Source organism: Nerophis lumbriciformis, linkage group LG12, assembly GCF_033978685.3.
Source record: "Nerophis lumbriciformis linkage group LG12, RoL_Nlum_v2.1, whole genome shotgun sequence".
NCBI lineage: Eukaryota > Metazoa > Chordata > Actinopteri > Syngnathiformes > Syngnathidae > Nerophis > Nerophis lumbriciformis.
In genome coordinates, this window is record NC_084559.2 from 7,721,045 (window position 1) to 7,737,948 (window position 16,904).

The 16,904-nt window shown below is 39.3% G+C and overlaps 1 protein-coding gene across 1 annotated transcript in view; it reads left to right on the top strand.

Moving 5' to 3' along the window:
* dock5 (dedicator of cytokinesis 5) overlaps positions 1-16,904 on the top strand; it is a 125,799-nt gene that overhangs the window by 39,319 nt on the left and 69,576 nt on the right. The window contains exons 4-10 of the mRNA XM_061985842.2: positions 2,522-2,577; positions 2,851-2,947; positions 3,063-3,211; positions 3,313-3,448; positions 3,547-3,704; positions 6,481-6,562; positions 9,348-9,477. Of these exons, the coding sequence (XP_061841826.1) occupies positions 2,522-2,577; positions 2,851-2,947; positions 3,063-3,211; positions 3,313-3,448; positions 3,547-3,704; positions 6,481-6,562; positions 9,348-9,477 (808 nt within the window). The remainder of the gene's footprint in view (positions 1-2,521; positions 2,578-2,850; positions 2,948-3,062; positions 3,212-3,312; positions 3,449-3,546; positions 3,705-6,480; positions 6,563-9,347; positions 9,478-16,904) is intronic.

Here is a 16,904-nt window from a genome sequence, read left to right on the forward strand (position 1 = left end):
CACTACAGGCTCTTCTCACTCTTTCTTGTCTCTCCTTCTCACAGAGACATAAAACAAGCGCACCTTCTTACATACGTCACATACTGTTGCGCGTGCAACGTCATACGCCCTCGCGGAGGTGCCAATCTGGTAACAAATGGAGGAAGAATTAATTCCCAAGCAAGCGGCTAACGCACCTATACAGCGCAAAGCCACTTTTAAGTCAGCAATTCTTGCCTTTATGGTGGAAAATAAACTTTTTTTCACAAGTATCATCTGTGGAGGATGAGGAATAGCTAAAGGCGCTACACTACACACTATACGAGGATATGCTAACAGTAAGGCAGAGTTTTTGAATGTAAACAAAGGTGGTGGATCCATAAAATATCAGCAGTAACATACCAAGTAAAGTATCCATATCAAATATTTTTTTATTATCAAAACATATTTTGCTGTTTTTGTTCTTGTTTACATACTCAGGAAAGAAGTCCTTGGACACAGTAGAGCTTAAATTAATGGCAAAATCCAACAGATTCAAATCAAAGCCAATAATAGTAAATCATTTGTTATGTTGTTACACCATCATCCTGCGTTTTTGTTTGATTCTAATTGTGATCAAAAATGTAATCATTCAATGATCGTGAACATTTTAATTATCGGTATGAGCATTGGTATGACCAATACTGCATGTAACTATTTGGTATTGGATCAATACCAAAATGTATAGTATCGCCCAAAACTACTGTCAAGTATTGAAACAACAAAATAATAAGTGATTATCACATTTTAACTAGGGCAGTGAAACAATTAAAATATTTAATATTTGTTTATTTTCTAACAATTTTGCCTAAAAGTCGCAATGAGGCAAAAAGTATTTTATTCAATTAATCAAACAAAGTAATTGATAGATTACTCAATTACTAGAATAATGGATGGCTGCAGGCATACTCTAATATACATCGCAATATAGATTTGAGGTCATATTGCCCATCCCTTGTTTGCGGCTAAAACATGACTCTTTAAAAGTTCTGAAACGTTTGTAGCTGTCTAAGACCAGAGACTTGATGCACCTCAGACCTTTTTATCGCAAGGACATTTTGATTTTGTTACATCTTCTTGTTCAGTTTGATTTATTGCCACACAAACACCGACACTCAAGCACAGGACTCAAACTGAATGTGGAAGCTGGCAGGTGAGCAAGCAAATGCAAACACTGAAACAGCGATCATAAATTCTACAGGCTGGAGTATAGAAGTAGAATTGTCAACTTATGTATATCAATATGATATTAACACATATGCATATATTAATAAATATACAAATACAAATGTGATATACAAATAAATGAATAACATGTATAAATAAATAACATGTATAAATAAACGCGTATTTGTAAATATATTTTTGAGATTTGAAAATATTTACAAATAACATTTTTAAATATAAAAATGTGACAAACAAATAAATCAAGAATTTGTATTAATAAACGTGTATTTGTAAATATATTTTTGAGATTTGAATATAAATATGCTTGATTTTGTATTTGTATTGTATTTGCATATGTGGATCGCTTTTTTGCTTTTGTGTCGATGAGACATTCCTCCCACAAACCAGATGCACAAATAAATGTGACCTACACACTCCTCTGAACAACCAGCAGAGGGCACTGCAGCCAGAGCGGTCTGGGTCATAGACATGGTCAGACACTGGGGAGCCAATCAGAGGCACACTAGGGAGGGTCATATGATGATTGATATATGATGATGATTTGACACACATTGCACTGATAAGAGATCAGTATCTACATCGGGACAAGGTCATTAAACGGCATTGATACAATAAAATAAGCAGCTAGCACGGTCTTTCAGATTAACTGGATAAATTAGCATTAGCCTCTGTAAAGACGTGGATTGTTTTTGTGCAGAGAACTCCAGGCATTTTGCATATCATGCATATAATGCTCTGCGACCCAGACCACTCTGGCTGCAGTGCCCTCAGCTGGTTGTTCAGGGGAGTGTGTAGGTCACATTTATTTGTGCATCTGGTTTGTGGGAGGAATGTCTCATCGACACAAAAGCAAAAAAGCGATCCACATATACAAATTCAATACAAATACAAAACCAAGCATATTTATATTCAAATCTCAAAAATATATTTACAAATACACGTTTATTTATACAAATTCTTGATTTATTTGTATGTCACATTTTTATATTTAAAAATGTTATTTGTAAATATTTTCAAATCTCAAAAATATATTTACAAATACGCATTTATTTATAAAAATGTATTTATTTATTTGTATATCACATTTGTATTTGTATATTTATTAATATATGCACATGTATTAATATCATATGAATATATATAAGTTGATGTGAGACAATTTTACTTCCATACTGGAGGGAGAAGAGAGTAAAAATAGGTGTCTCTGAGGTGCTATTAAACGATTATTTTTATTTAGAAGTATTCCAATGTTTAAAGATGTTACTTTACTAATACATAAGCAACCCTAATGTTTCAACTAATTGCTTCCTCTCAGGGCATTTTCCCGGCTTCCTACATCCATTTAAAGGAAGCTTCAGTGGAGGGAACAGGGTAAGATCACACACAAGTAAACATGTCATCTTTGTAATAACACACTTTGGCTTTTGGTTTGACGTACGGCCAGGGACATAACAGGACATTTATAATTATCCTAAGTGTGGGTTCAGAAGTGCTTTTCTTGGCTGTGATAGGAAAAACATCCATCTATTCATCATGTATAGAGATACAAAGCTCCTGTTCTGTTCAAACTTTATAATGTGATGTGTTCTGTGAGCAATGAAACATCTTTCCAATACCCTATTATTCTGCTTTTGTGGTTGGTAGCCAGCAGGAAATAATTATTCCATCAGATTTACCACTGGTGCAGGAGCTCGGGGCTACTCTGAGAGAATGGGCACAGATATGGCACAAGCTCTTTGTGGTATGTACACTCCACCTTCTGTCTTGCTGCACACCGATATGCTTTCATTCAGTTTGTTTTACTTAGTAAATGCACTTTTTCAATATTATAAGTCCATCATTTTTTTGTCTGACAGGCGAACAAAGCCACCCTCTTCCGGACTGTTCAGAAGATGGCTTACAGTGTCATTGAATATCGATCACAGATTGTGTCAGGAACACTACCCAAGGATGACCTTGTAGAACTCAAAAAGAAAGTCACTGCCAAGATAGATTACGGAAACAGGTATGAATCGTGCTTTTGCCCTCTGACACCATTGTAAAATGTGTGTGTGCTTAAGTCATGGCTTTGTGACACTCCACTACTTTACGCTTTATGGCACTCAGGATTCTGGGCTTAGACTTGGTTGTGCGAGATGAAGCAGGAAACACATTGGATCCTGACTGCACAAGCACTGTCAGTCTGTTTCGGGCCCATGAGACTGCGTCCCGCAGTGTTGATGACAGAATACAAGAGGAGAAGGTAACAGTGCTTATTGGTAAGGTTTTTTTTGTATTAGCAGAATTTGTCTGTTTCACCTCTTCTCTCTTTCCACTCCCTACATGGGGGCTACTTTGCAGACACGTCTACAAAATCTTGAGATGAGGCGCCAAGCTTTGTTTAATACTGTGCACACCTACAGTCTACTCATGAACCTGAAAAACTTTGTATGCAACATTGGAGAAGATGCTGAGCTGCTCATGTCTCTTTATGACCCAGATCAGTCAGAATTCATCAGGTTAGCACCTTTCTAACTATATAGTGTAACGCCAAGGTTATTTAGACTTCATGTAGAATGATCAGCTTGCCTCCAAATCCTAGATAGTAATAGTCTTTAATGACCGAAAATGTGTCACAACTGTGACATTGAATTCATCACATTTTGCTGCAGAATGGAACTCTTTTTTAAGGGGACTTATGATGATTGTAATCTACAATTATTATTATTCCTTGTGGTCTAGATCAGGGGTGCTCATTACGTCGATCGCGAGCTACCGGTCGATCTCAGAGGGTGTGTCAGTCGATCACCAGCCAGCCATTAAAAAAATAGTCCTAAAAATGAGCGATCATAAATCTTCACTATGACGTCACTTTCGTCACTTGATTGACATTCACGGCACCCGAGGGTCTTCTGAGATGACGCTGGCTGCTGCCAGCTCATTAAAATTACCGACTGGAAGGCCACAAACACTTTATTTCAACAGACTCTGGCGCCGTACCTGTCGTCAAAACTCCAAAGACCGACTGCACAGTTGCACAATAAAAGCACTTCTTCATCCTGCCTGCGCTACCAAATTAAGAGTCTCAGAAAGCTGGCGTGCACAAGCTAGCAAGCTACGGAGTTTGCCGACAATGTATTTCTTGTAAAGTGTATACAAAGGAGTACGGAAGCTGGATAAATAAAATGCCAAAAACCAACCACTTTCATGTGGTATTGGACAGAAAGGAGGACTTTTTTTCTCCTCCATTCGAAAATGCGGACCTTATCAGCACTACTGTCTGATTCCTATCAATGCAAGTCATCAGAATCAGGTAATACACCAACTTATATTCTTGTCTTCATGAAAGAAAGGAATCTATATGTGTTAAACATGCTTGTATTATCTTTAAACACCTTTAACTTATTACCAATATTAACTATAAGTGTTAAACATGCTTGTATTATCTTTAAACACCTTTAACTTGTTAACAATATTAACTATGTGTTAAACATTCTTGTATTACCATTAAACACCTTTAATTTATTAACAATATTAACTATATGTATTAAACATGCTTGCATTATCATTAAACACCTTTAACTTGTTAACAATATTAACTATATGTGTTAAACACGTTTGCATTATCTTTAAACACCTTTAACTTAACAATATTAACTATATGTGTTAAACATGCTTGTATTATCATTAATCACCTTTAACTTGTTAACAATATTAACTATATGTATTAAACAAACTTGTATTTTCATTAAACACCTTTAATTTATTAACAATATTAACTATATGTGTTAAACATGCTTGTATTATCATTAAACACCTTTAACTTGTTAACAAAAACATATGTTTCATAAATAAGTAAATATAAATGATATATATGAATGAGGTAGATCCCCACGACTTGATCAATTGAAAAGTAGCTCGCCTGCAGAAAAAGTGTGAGCACCCCTGGTCTAGATCATACGTATTAGCTATCCTTTGGTGTACATTTTGCTCAGTCATTCACAAACTAGGATGGGGCGAGGGTCACCACTTTGTCAACAAATGCGTGAGCAAATTGTTTAAGAGTTTAAGAAAAACTTTTCTCAAGCAGCTATTGCAAGGAATTTAGGGATTTCACCATCTACGGTCCGTAATATCATCAAAGGGTTCAGAGAATCTGGAGAAATCACTGCATGTAAGCAGCTAAGCCCATGACCTTTGATCCCTCAGGCTGTACTGCATCAACAAGCGACATCAGTGTGTAAAAGATATCACCACATGGGCTCAGGAACACTTCAGAAACCCACTGTCAGTAACTACAGTTGGTCGCTACATCTGTAAGTGCAAGTTAAAACTCTCCTATGCAAGACGAAAACCGTTTATCAACAACACCCAGAAACGCCGCCGGCTTCGCTGGGCCTGATCTCATGTAAGATGGACTGATACAAAGTGGAAAAGTGTTCTGTGGTCTGACGAGTCCACATTTTAAATTGTTTTTGGAAACTGTGGACGTCGTGTCCTCCGGACCAAAGAGGAAAAGAACCATCCGGATTGTTATAGGCGCAAAGTGTAAAAGCCAGCATGTGTGATGGTATGGGGGTGTATTAGTGCCCAAGACATGGGTAACTTACACATCTGTGAAGGCGCCATTAATGCTGAAAGGTACATACAGGTTTTGGAGCAACATATGTTGCCATCCAAGCAATGTTACCATGGACGCCCCTGCTTATTTCAGCAAGACAATGCCAAGCCACGTGTTACATCAACGTGGCTTCATAGTAAAAGAGTGCGGGTACTAGACCGGCCTGCCTGTAGTCCAGACCTGTCTCCCATTGAAAATGCATGGCACATTATGAAGCCTAAAATAGCAGAAGGGAGACCCCCGGACTGTTGAACAACTTAAGCTGTACATCAAGCAAGAATGGGAAAGAATTCCACCTGAGAAGCTTCAAAAATGTGTCTCCTCAGTTCCCAAACGTTTACTGAGTGTTGTTAAAAGGAAAGGCCATGTAACACAGTGGTGAACATGCCCTTTCCCAACTACTTTGGCACGTGTTGCAGCCATGAAATTCTAAGTTAATTATTATTTGCAAAAAAAAAAAAATAAGTTTGTGAGTTTGAACATCAAATATGTTGTCTTTGTAGCATATTCAATTGAATATGGGTTGAAAAGGATTTGCAAATCATTGTATTCCGTTTATATTTACATCTAACACAATTTCCCAACTCATATGGAAACGGGGTTTGTACATGTTTCCTCTTTTTGAATTGAACCTGATTTGTTTCCTAATGCGATCCTTGTTTTAATCAATGCAGTGAGAACTTCCTGGTGCGGTGGGACAGTATGGGGATGCCTAAAGAAATAGAAAAACTCAACAACCTGCCAGCTCTATTTACGGTAACCACAAACCAAGCCAGTGACTGTACTCCTTCTTCTGACACAAATCATCCATTACCTCCTGAAATCTGACAAGTTGGACAATTTGCTTTTAAATTGCTCCTCACACCCTGAATGTTTAACTAAGCTTGTATTCCTTGCATATAGGGGTGTAACGGTACGTGTATTTGTATTGAACCGTTTCGGTACAGGGGTTCCGGTTCGGTTCGGAGGTGTACCGAATGAGTTTCCACACGGACATAATAAGTAGCGCAACGCACGTTGTGTAAACAATGCACACCGAGGCACAACACACGGCATGCTAGCTGCTAACGGGCTAGGATAGACTGACCATACGTCCTCTTTTCACCGGACATGTCCTCTTTTGCGGAGTTTCTTAAATGCCTCAAATGTCCGGCATTTTGAGTTAGGGTTGCGTGTATTTTCAATGTACGTTCAGGGCTAAGAAGGGGTTAAAAACAAAACAAACAGCAGCATTGGTGAGGGAGGGGCAGAGACAGAGAGAGAGAGAGAGTTATGATAAACGCGCATGCGTCGCCAGGCTCTGCTTTTTATCCATAGATTTATCACATTTAATTTTTTATTATCTATAGCAGGTAGTTAAAAAGGTAGTTGCCGAGGTAGTTAAAAAGCTCCTCGGTGGCAAGGCCCCGGGGGTGGATGAGATCCGCCCGGAGTTCCTTAAGGCTCTGGATGTTGTGGGGCTGTCTTGGTTGACAAGACTCTGCAACATCGCGTGGACATCGGGGGCGGTACCTCTGGATTGTCAGACCGGGGTGGTGGTTCCTCTCTTTAAGAAGGGGAACCGGAGGGTGTGTTCCAACTATCGTGGGATCACACTCCTCAGCCTCCCCGGTAAGGTCTATTCAGGTGTACTGGAGAGGAGGCTACGCCGGATAGTCGAACCTCGGATTCAGGAGGAACAGTGTGGTTTTCGTACTGGTCGGGGAACTGTGGACCAGCTCTATACTCTCGGCAGGGTCCTTGAGGGTGCATGGGAGTTTGCCCAACCAGTCTACATGTGCTTTGTGGACTTGGAGAAGGCATTCGACCGTGTACCCCGGGAAGTCCTGTGGGGAGTGCTCAGAGAGTATGGGGTAACGGACTGTCTGATTGTGGCAGTTCGCTCCCTGTATGATCAGTGCCTGAGCTTGGTCCGCATTGCCGGCAGTAAGTCGGACACGTTTCCAGTGAGGGTTGGACTCCGCCAAGGCTGCCCTTTGTCACCCATTCTGTTCATAACTTTTATGGACAGAATTTCTAGGCACAGTCAGGACATTGAGGGGATCTGGTTTGGTGGCTGCAGGATTAGGTCTCTGCTATTTGCAGATGATGTGGTCCTGATGGCTTCATCTGGTCAAGATCTTCAGCTCTCACTGGATCGGTTCGCAGCCGAGTGTGAAGCGACTGGGATGGGAATCAGCACCTCCAAGTCCGAGTCCATGGTTCTCTCCCGGAAAAGGGTGGAGTGCCATCTCCGGGTTGGGGAGGAGATCTTGCCCCAAGTGGAGGAGTTCAAGTACCTCGGAGTCTTGTTCACGAGTGGGGGAAGAGTGGATCGTGAGATCGACAGGCGGATCGGTGCGGCATCTTCAGTAATGCGGATGCTGTATCGATCCGTTGTGGTGAAGAAGGAGCTGAGCCGGAAGGCAAAGCTCTCGATTTACCGGTCGATCTACGTTCCCATCCTCACCTATGGTCATGAGCTTTGGGTTATGACCGAAAGGACAAGATCACGGGTACAAGCGGCCCAAATGAGTTTCCTCCGCCGGGTGGCGGGTCTCTCCCTTAGAGATAGGGTGAGAAGCTCTGTCATCCGGGGGGAGCTCAAAGTAAAGCCGCTGCTCCTCCACATGGAGAGGAGCCAGATGAGGTGGTTCGGGCATCTGGTCAGGATGCCACCCGAACGCCTCCCTAGGAAGGTGTTTAGGGCACGTCCGACCGGTAGGAGGCCACGGGGAAGACCCAGGACACGCTGGGAAGACTATCTCTCTCGGCTGGCCTGGGAACGCCTCGGGATCCCCCGGGAGGAGCTGGACGAAGTGGCTGGGGAGAGGGAAGTCTGGGCTTCCCTGCTTAGGCTGCTGCCCCCGCGACCCGACCTCGGATAAGCGGAAGAAGATGGATGGATGGATGGATAACAAAAGTGAAATAAAAAAGCTTAAAGGTTAAATGTAATTTAGAAAAAGTTGCAATGTTGACTAATAAAACAGCTGTTTTTTTTTCTTTCAAACTGTCATTGCTCAAAACATAATATTGAATCAAAATCGATGTTATTATGAATTATTGACCTATCCAAGGTTCCCATTACTTCACATCAAATATTACACTAAGAACAATATTTTTGGTGGAAGATTTAGCAATTTTGGTAAATAAATAACCCAAAAATGTATATTTTGTTGTTTTCTTACTGTACCGAAAATGAACCGAACCGTGACCTCTAAACCGAGGTACGTACCGAACCCAAATTGTTGTGTACCGTTCCACCCCCACTTGCATATATTTCACAATTTCAAAATATTTCTGTATTACTTTTTTTATTTCATTCAGCATTTTAAATGTTCTTAAATTAAAACAAATACTCATTCTTTTGCAAAGCCAGCACTGCATTTGAGCCGCTGGGGACTTTTCATGCCAAAGCTTTTTTTAAGCACATCATGACTCATTTGACCTAAAGATAATCCAAAAGATGAAGACAGATTCTATGTTTGTGCATTTCAACACCTAATACTAATAAACTGACACTGTACTTCAACTCTATTTATGGTTGACTTTGTGCATGTAGGACCTTAGCAGAAGTGACCTGATGAGGCAGCGTCTCTTCCTGGTGTGTCAGATCATCAGAGTAGGAAGCATGGAGCTGAAGGAGGGAAAGAAACAAACAGGCGGGCTGAGGAGACCCTTTGGTGTGGCTGGTGAGATGCTTTCCTCAGTCTGTTTATCCAAAAGAGAAGCCATTCAAGTATGAAAATGATATTTCTTTGTCGCGCTGCTCCTTCTTGATTTGTACTGAAGTGTAAAATGAAAAAGGCATGTGCCGAATAAAACGGGAACACCTGTTTTCTGACCTAGAAAATGATTCCATTCAGCTACGGCAAGACGTCTGTGGAAATGAGTTGAGCAACCGTCTTTTTGTTTTCGGCCTGACGATTAGCCTATTTGACAAAAGGCCTTCTTTTCACCGAGGGGAGTGAAAAAAAGTGTCTAACCCAGACGTCACATTTTTCTTCTCTGCCAGGAAAAAGGAAGAGTTTAAGAAAAGAGCTGGGTAGAATACACAATCCTAAAGCGTCTCATTCTTGTAAGATGGAGATCAGGAACACTTTTCTGCTAGACTATTCTTGCCAGACAACAACTTCTCTCTCAAGAGACATTTTTGGAGTTTATAGGAAGTGTTTGAATTGAGTATATGAATTGCCTAATATTTTGCACGCAAACGTTTTATACATATTTGATTTGGTATAACGTGTACGTAGACACTTTTAGGGTTATTATAGCATTGATTGATTCAAGTTAAAGTACCAATGATGTGTCCTCTGCATTTGACCCATCCCCTCGTTCACCCCCTGGGAGGTGAGGGGAGCAGTGAGCAGCAGCGGTGGCCACGCTCAGGAATCATTTTTGGTGATGTAACCCCCAATTCCAACCCTTGATGCTGAGTGCCAAGCAGGGAGGTAATGGCTCCCATTTTTATAGTCTTTGGTATGACTCGGCACAACCTAGCCATCTCAGGGCGGACACTCTAACCACTAGGCCACTAAGTAGAGCAGTGGTTCTCGATTAGCTTGGCTATGGGACCCACCATCACACCTTAATGCAGCGTTTCTCAAAGTGTGGGGCGCGCCCCACTGGTGGGGAATAGAGACATGACAGGTGGGGCGCGAGGAACGGGAGGAAATTTCACTTTAATTATTTTTTTTTAATTATTATATTCTTAGATTATTTTTTTTACTATGCTTTCATTTTCTATACACACTGTAAATCACTTTGTGATTCTGTCTGTGAAATCCGCTATATAAATAAATGGAAATTACCGGTACTTATTTTTACTGTAGGCTTTATATTTCTCGGTACGAGCGAAAGTTTGACAGACATAGCAACAGTAACTAATGGGGGCGGGGCTAAGCGGAACAAACTTTCGCGCGGATGGGTAGCAGGCTAATGTGTGGATCACAATTACACAAATATATAAATTTGTGACTCGCACCTCAAAGGTCGTCGAGCCAGAGCCAGCGCCTGCAGAGAAACAAAAATGTGACGGGCACACACTGTGTCATTCACCGGGAAGCACTCGCGTCAAGGCAGCTCAGCCCCGAACTCAATGAGGTTTTAACAGATGTGAGCGCGGTAAATTTGATCAAAACACGACCACTGAAAGCGCGACTGTTCTCTGCACTGTGTGAGGAAATGGGAGCTGATCATACAGCCGTGCTGTTTCACAGTGAAGCAAGGTGGCTCTCCTGGGGGAAAGTGCTGTCACTTGCCCTGTCTTGCCAAATGCATAGCTCCTCCTTTTTTTTTTGCAAAGATTGCCAAGTGGCACTTTTATTTTATTTATTATTGAACTTGATGCAAGTTATTTGATTTATTATTGAACTTGATGCAAGTTATAACACTTTTTTTGATTTATTATTGAACTTGATGCAAGTTATAACACTTTTGTTTTATTTATTATTGAACTTGATGCAAGTTATAACACTTTTTTTGATTTATTATTGAACTTGATGCAAGTTATAACACTTTTTTTTGATTTATTATTGAACTTGATGCAAGTTATAACACTTTTGTTTTATTTATTATTGAACTTGATGCAAGTTATAGCACTTTTTTGATTTATTATTGAACTTGATGCAAGTTATTTGATTTATTATTGAACTTGATGCAAGTTATAACACTTTTATTTGATTTATTATTGAACTTGATGCAAGTTATAACACTTTTTTTTATTATTGAACTTGATGCAAGTTATAACACTTTTGTTTTATTTATTATTGAACTTGATGCAAGTTATAACACTTTTTTTGATTTATTATTGAACTTGATGCAAGTTATTTGATTTATTATTGAACTTGATGCAAGTTATAACACTTTTTTTGATTTATTATTGAACGTGATGCAAGTTATAACACTTTGATTTATTATTGAACTTGATGCAAGTTATAACACTTTTTTGATTTATTATTGAACTTGATGCAAGTTATAACACTTTTTTTGATTTATTATTGAACGTGATGCAAGTTATAACACTTTTTTTGATTTATTATTGAACTTGATGCAAGTTATAACACTTTTTTTGATTTATTATTGAACGTGATGCAAGTTATAACACTTTTTTTGATTTATTATTGAACTTGATGCAAGTTATAACAGTTTTTTTAATTTATTATTGAACTTGATGGAAGTTATTTTATTTATTATTGAACTTGATGCAAGTTATTTTATTTATTATTGAACTTGATGCAAGTTATACCACAGCTGCACAGTTATTTTATTTATTATTGAACTTAATGTTATTGAGTTTGAATGTATACAACTTGATGTTCAATAAATTTGAAAATGTTAAAGCTTGGCATTAGCTCTCTGTTGGGGCGATGGGGGCAGGTGGGGCTTGAAAACTCCCCATTGTCCAAAGTGGGGGATGACAAAAAAAGTTTGAGAACCACTGCCTTAATGACAGACGCAAATTTAAGGGAGTGCATAATAACAATGTGCCAGCAGAAAAGAAGTTTAATGAACATTTTGGGAGCAAAACTTTTGTATCCAAAAACTCAAACTAAATGTAACAAGTGTAATGTTTGCTTTTAACTTGCTAGACTAGCAGAGAAAAAAACAGGTTCTCAATAAAGACACCATTTGAGTTCCATTTCAGAGCCAAGTTAGTATAAAACTGAACGCACACAAAACAACAGTTCTAACTTATGATAGAACATCATTTCTCTGTGACATTCAATGTAAACAAAATGCATTCAAACAAATGTGCTTGCTCAATGCTAATTTGCATTAAAAATCCCACATACACGGTAGCGATTATCATTACAGATTTCAAACACTTTTAAATATGATAATTAAATAGACAACTAAGATCTGCATTTTATTGAAACAACTTATGTAAACACTAAATACTTTTAGGCAAACACTTATAAGGCTCTACAAGAGATAGCACTTGCACATTTAACATTTTAAGAGCAGTAGACAAAAGTTGTTTTATGAAAGTGGGTTTCAAATTGCACTGCAAAGTGTCGTTGCCACCTCAAAGAGTTATAATAGAGTACAAAAACCTTTTTTTAAATAAAATATTTGATAGAGGACAAATCCAAAACCCAATTGCAAGATTATTTTGTTTTTTTGTTGCCGAGGCACTGAAAACAGGAATCACTGTCTATAAAGATGGAAGACATGCAGCTGTGAATCTTAAACCAAGGAGCTCTAATAGATAGTCATTCAAATAAATAACCAAAGGATAAATGAAAATGTTCTTGATAACTTGGCCAGCGTCGTAAAATTGTGTGTTTTTCTTTGTCTGTCGCTTTCTATCAGGGTGGAGGGTTCACTCAGTTCTCTTTATTCAATAGCATCATTAAATGAACGGAGTGGACCCTCTTGTCGACCATCCACAATCTTTGTCTCTGTGGGCGGAGGGACACATGCAGGGACAAAGCCTTGCTAGTCGGGCGTGAGAAGCACCACAAAATAACAACAATTAAGAGGAAAAAATATGTTTGCATAGCCAAATGTCGCTTTGCTGGATTATTACGGCGTCACGCTGAATGGACAAGATGAGCCCATCAACACGGGTGAACAAGCCAGGATGCAGAATTTGTTTGAAAGTGATGGCAAGAAAAAAAAACTACCTGATCCAGTTTTTCCAACTGGGGAAAAACTGCACTTTAAAATGTTAAATATTTATTGAAGTGCAATTTTTGCGAGGAGAGATTGAGAGTTAATTTTAAGTTTTATTTCAAGTTATTGACCTTTCAATTACCCATATTTTTTGGTCTATAAGTGGCAGTTTTTTTCATAGTTTGGCCGGGGGTGCGACTTATACTGAGGAGTGACTTATGTGTGAAATGATGAACACATTAGCGTAAAATATGAAATAATATTATTGATCTCATTCACGTAAGAGACTAGACGTATAAGATTTCATGGGATTTAGCGATTAGATTGTTTGGTAAACGTATAGCATGTTCTATATGTTATAGTTATTTGAATGACTCTTACCATAATATGTTACGTTAACATACCAGTTGGTTATTTATGCCTCATATAACGTACACTTATTCAGCCTGTTGTTCACTATTCTTTATTTATTTTAAATTGCCTTTCAAATGTCTATTCTTGCTGTTGGCTTTTATCAAATACATTTCCCCAAAAAATGCGACTTCTACTCCAGTGCGACTTATATACCGTATTTTCCGCACTATAAGGCGCACCTAAAAACCACAAATTTACTCAAAAGCTGACAGTGCGGCTTATAACCCGGTGCGCTTTATATATGGATTAATATTAAGATTCATTTTCATAAAGTTTCGGTCTCGCAACTACGGTAAACAGCCGCCATCTTTTTTCCCCGTAGAAGAGGAAGTGCTTCTTCTTCTACGCAAGCAACCGCCAAGGTAAGCACCCGCCCCCATAGAACAGGAAGCGCTTCTTCTTCTACTGTAAGCAACCACCCGCCCGCGTAGAAGAAGAAAAAGCGCGCGGATATTACGTTTCATTTCCTTTGTGTGTTTACATCTGTAAAGACCACAAAATGGCTCCTACTAAGCGACAGGGATCCGGTTCATGAAAAGACGCAATCTCTCCATCCGCACACGGACTACTATTTCACAGCAACTGCCTAAAGACTTTCAAGAAAAGCTGGCTACTTTCCGTGCATATTGTAAAAACAAGATAGCTTAAAAAAAGATCCGGCCAGAGAACTTTATCAACATGGACGAGGTTCCACTGACTTTTGATATTCCTGTGAACCGCACTGTGGATACAACGGGAGCACGTACGGTGAATATTCGCACCACAGGGAATGAGAAGTCATCCTTCACTGTGGTTCTAGCTTGCCATGCTAATGGCCAGAAACTTCCACCCATGGTGATATTCAAAAGGAAGACCTTGCCAAAAGAGACCTTTCCAGCCGGCGTCATCATAAAAGCTAACTCGAAGGGATGGATGGATGAAGAAAAGATGAGCGAGTGGTTAAGGTAAGTTTAAGTTTACGCGAAGAGGCCGGGTGGCTTTTTTCACGCAGCTCCGTCCATGTTGATATACGACTCCATGCGCGCCCACATCACGCTGGTTTTTAATATATTATTAAAGTTTGACTGACCTATCTGACTGTTTTTTTGACATTCCTTTAGCGCAGTTAGATGCGGCTTACAACACGGGGCGGCTTATAGGTGGACAAAGTTTTGAAATATGCCGTTCATTGAAGGCGCGGCTTATAACCCAGGGCGCCTTATGGTGCGGAAAATACGGTATGTTTTTTTCCTTCTTTATTATGCATTTTCAGCCCGTGCGACTTATACTCCGAAAAATACGGTACAATGTTTAAAATCACTAATGAGAAATGCAAGATTGTTGTGTTTGAAAGGTTTAATTATCATATATTATTATTACATTGGTTCTTAATTTGCTCTCAAAATAATGCTGTTCAGGCTTTGTGAGGCAATACAGCAGAATGTGTTATCAGGAGAGGCCTACAAACGTGTGTAGTGTCTTGCTAGTATAGTTTGTGAGACAATACAGCAGAATGTGTTATCAGGAGAGGCCTACAAACGTGTCTAGTGTCTTGCTAGTACCGTTGTCTGTCACACTCTGGTTGTGACCATCAATCCAGTGGTGCAAGTTGACAGAGTGAACTGTGCTGCATTTAAACATGACTTATCAGACACAGTAGCAATCAACTTCTTAACCGTAAACTCAAATTCTGCAAACATCATTTCAGTATGTTAGCACTGAGTGAATGAATGAAGTCATGTGTGAGGGGCAAAGCAAAACTAATTGAGCTTTCTGCTGTGATAGCTACATTGTTTGATAAAAGACAAAGTCTCCTTGCTGTAGCAAAAGTTGTATTTTTAGAGTGCAAGATGTGGCTTTGAAAACAAATAAAGCAGGACAGTTTTGAGTTCTTAAGATATTTCCAGTCTGCTCTACACTCAAATGACCACACACACACAAGAATGTTGAACCGAAAGAGGGACTGAAATTCCACTGGGTACTTAACCTGTTTTTGTGTTCAAAATAAGTTATGGAATTAGTTGACAGCAGCTAGAGACTGCACCATTTTGTTTTTGTTTAATGCCAAACCAAAGTTAAATACTGTGACCAAGGCAGGTGTTTGAAATGAAAGATGCAGAAGAGCTGAGTGCACAGAATAATAGACTTGTCTGCTCACACATATATAGCCCCGTGCTAAAGTCTTAACGCAACATTTCATTTGTTGTTTTAGCAATGCACAGTTGCACCCCAAATCATTCAACCCTTATTGTAAATTCTATTTATTTGCAAAGTTATAAACTTGCTGTAGGTTACAATGAACCAACAAAACAACAACTGTTTAAATATTTCAACACATCTGAGTGTTTGTATTCTGGCCATCTGTAGAAAGTTTATATTTGGAAAATATATGGGTTAAATAATTTGGAGTGCAACTGTGTATTCTGTATTTATTTAATTATTTTTGAACACAACCTAAACATTAATTAAAGCTGCAAGCAGCGTTGGTCGGGCCCGCGTATTTGGCAGGTGCTAGTCCTAAGTGTCCCAATACTTTTGTCCAGTTTTAGTCCCAAGTGTCCCAATACTTTTGGCAAGTTGTAGTCCTAAGTGTCCCAATACTTTTGTCAAGTTGTAGTCCCAAGTGTCCCAATACTTTTGTCCAGTTTTTGGCCTAAGTGTCCCAATACTTTTGTCCAGTTTTCGGCCTAAGTGTCCCAATACTTTTGTCTAGTGTACCTACCTTGTCTGCATTGTGTGGGCACGTTGGTGCTTCCTGCTTTTAAGCAGCCATCTTAAAAAAACAGCAGCGCAGCAGCATCAGCGCAGCGGGTCTTTGAAGGGTCATAAAATCAAAACCGGAGCAGGTATTAAAACGCTGTTCTGTTATTTTATACACAAGGGTTTAATCTCTCTCCTGTGTTAGTTTGAAGCCGAAACGACAAACGCGCTCAGAGGAGATAGTTTTTGAAGGAAGGTGACCGGTTTTTACAAAAAATTTGTTTTGAAGGGGGAATAGCAAACTTCCTGTTGATTTTTGCTGGGGGTTGTCAATTTATGAAATGTAGGTCTAAGTGAGACCTACATAGAGGTTTTTGTTTCATGTCTCTCCGACCTTCCCAGTGGGAGT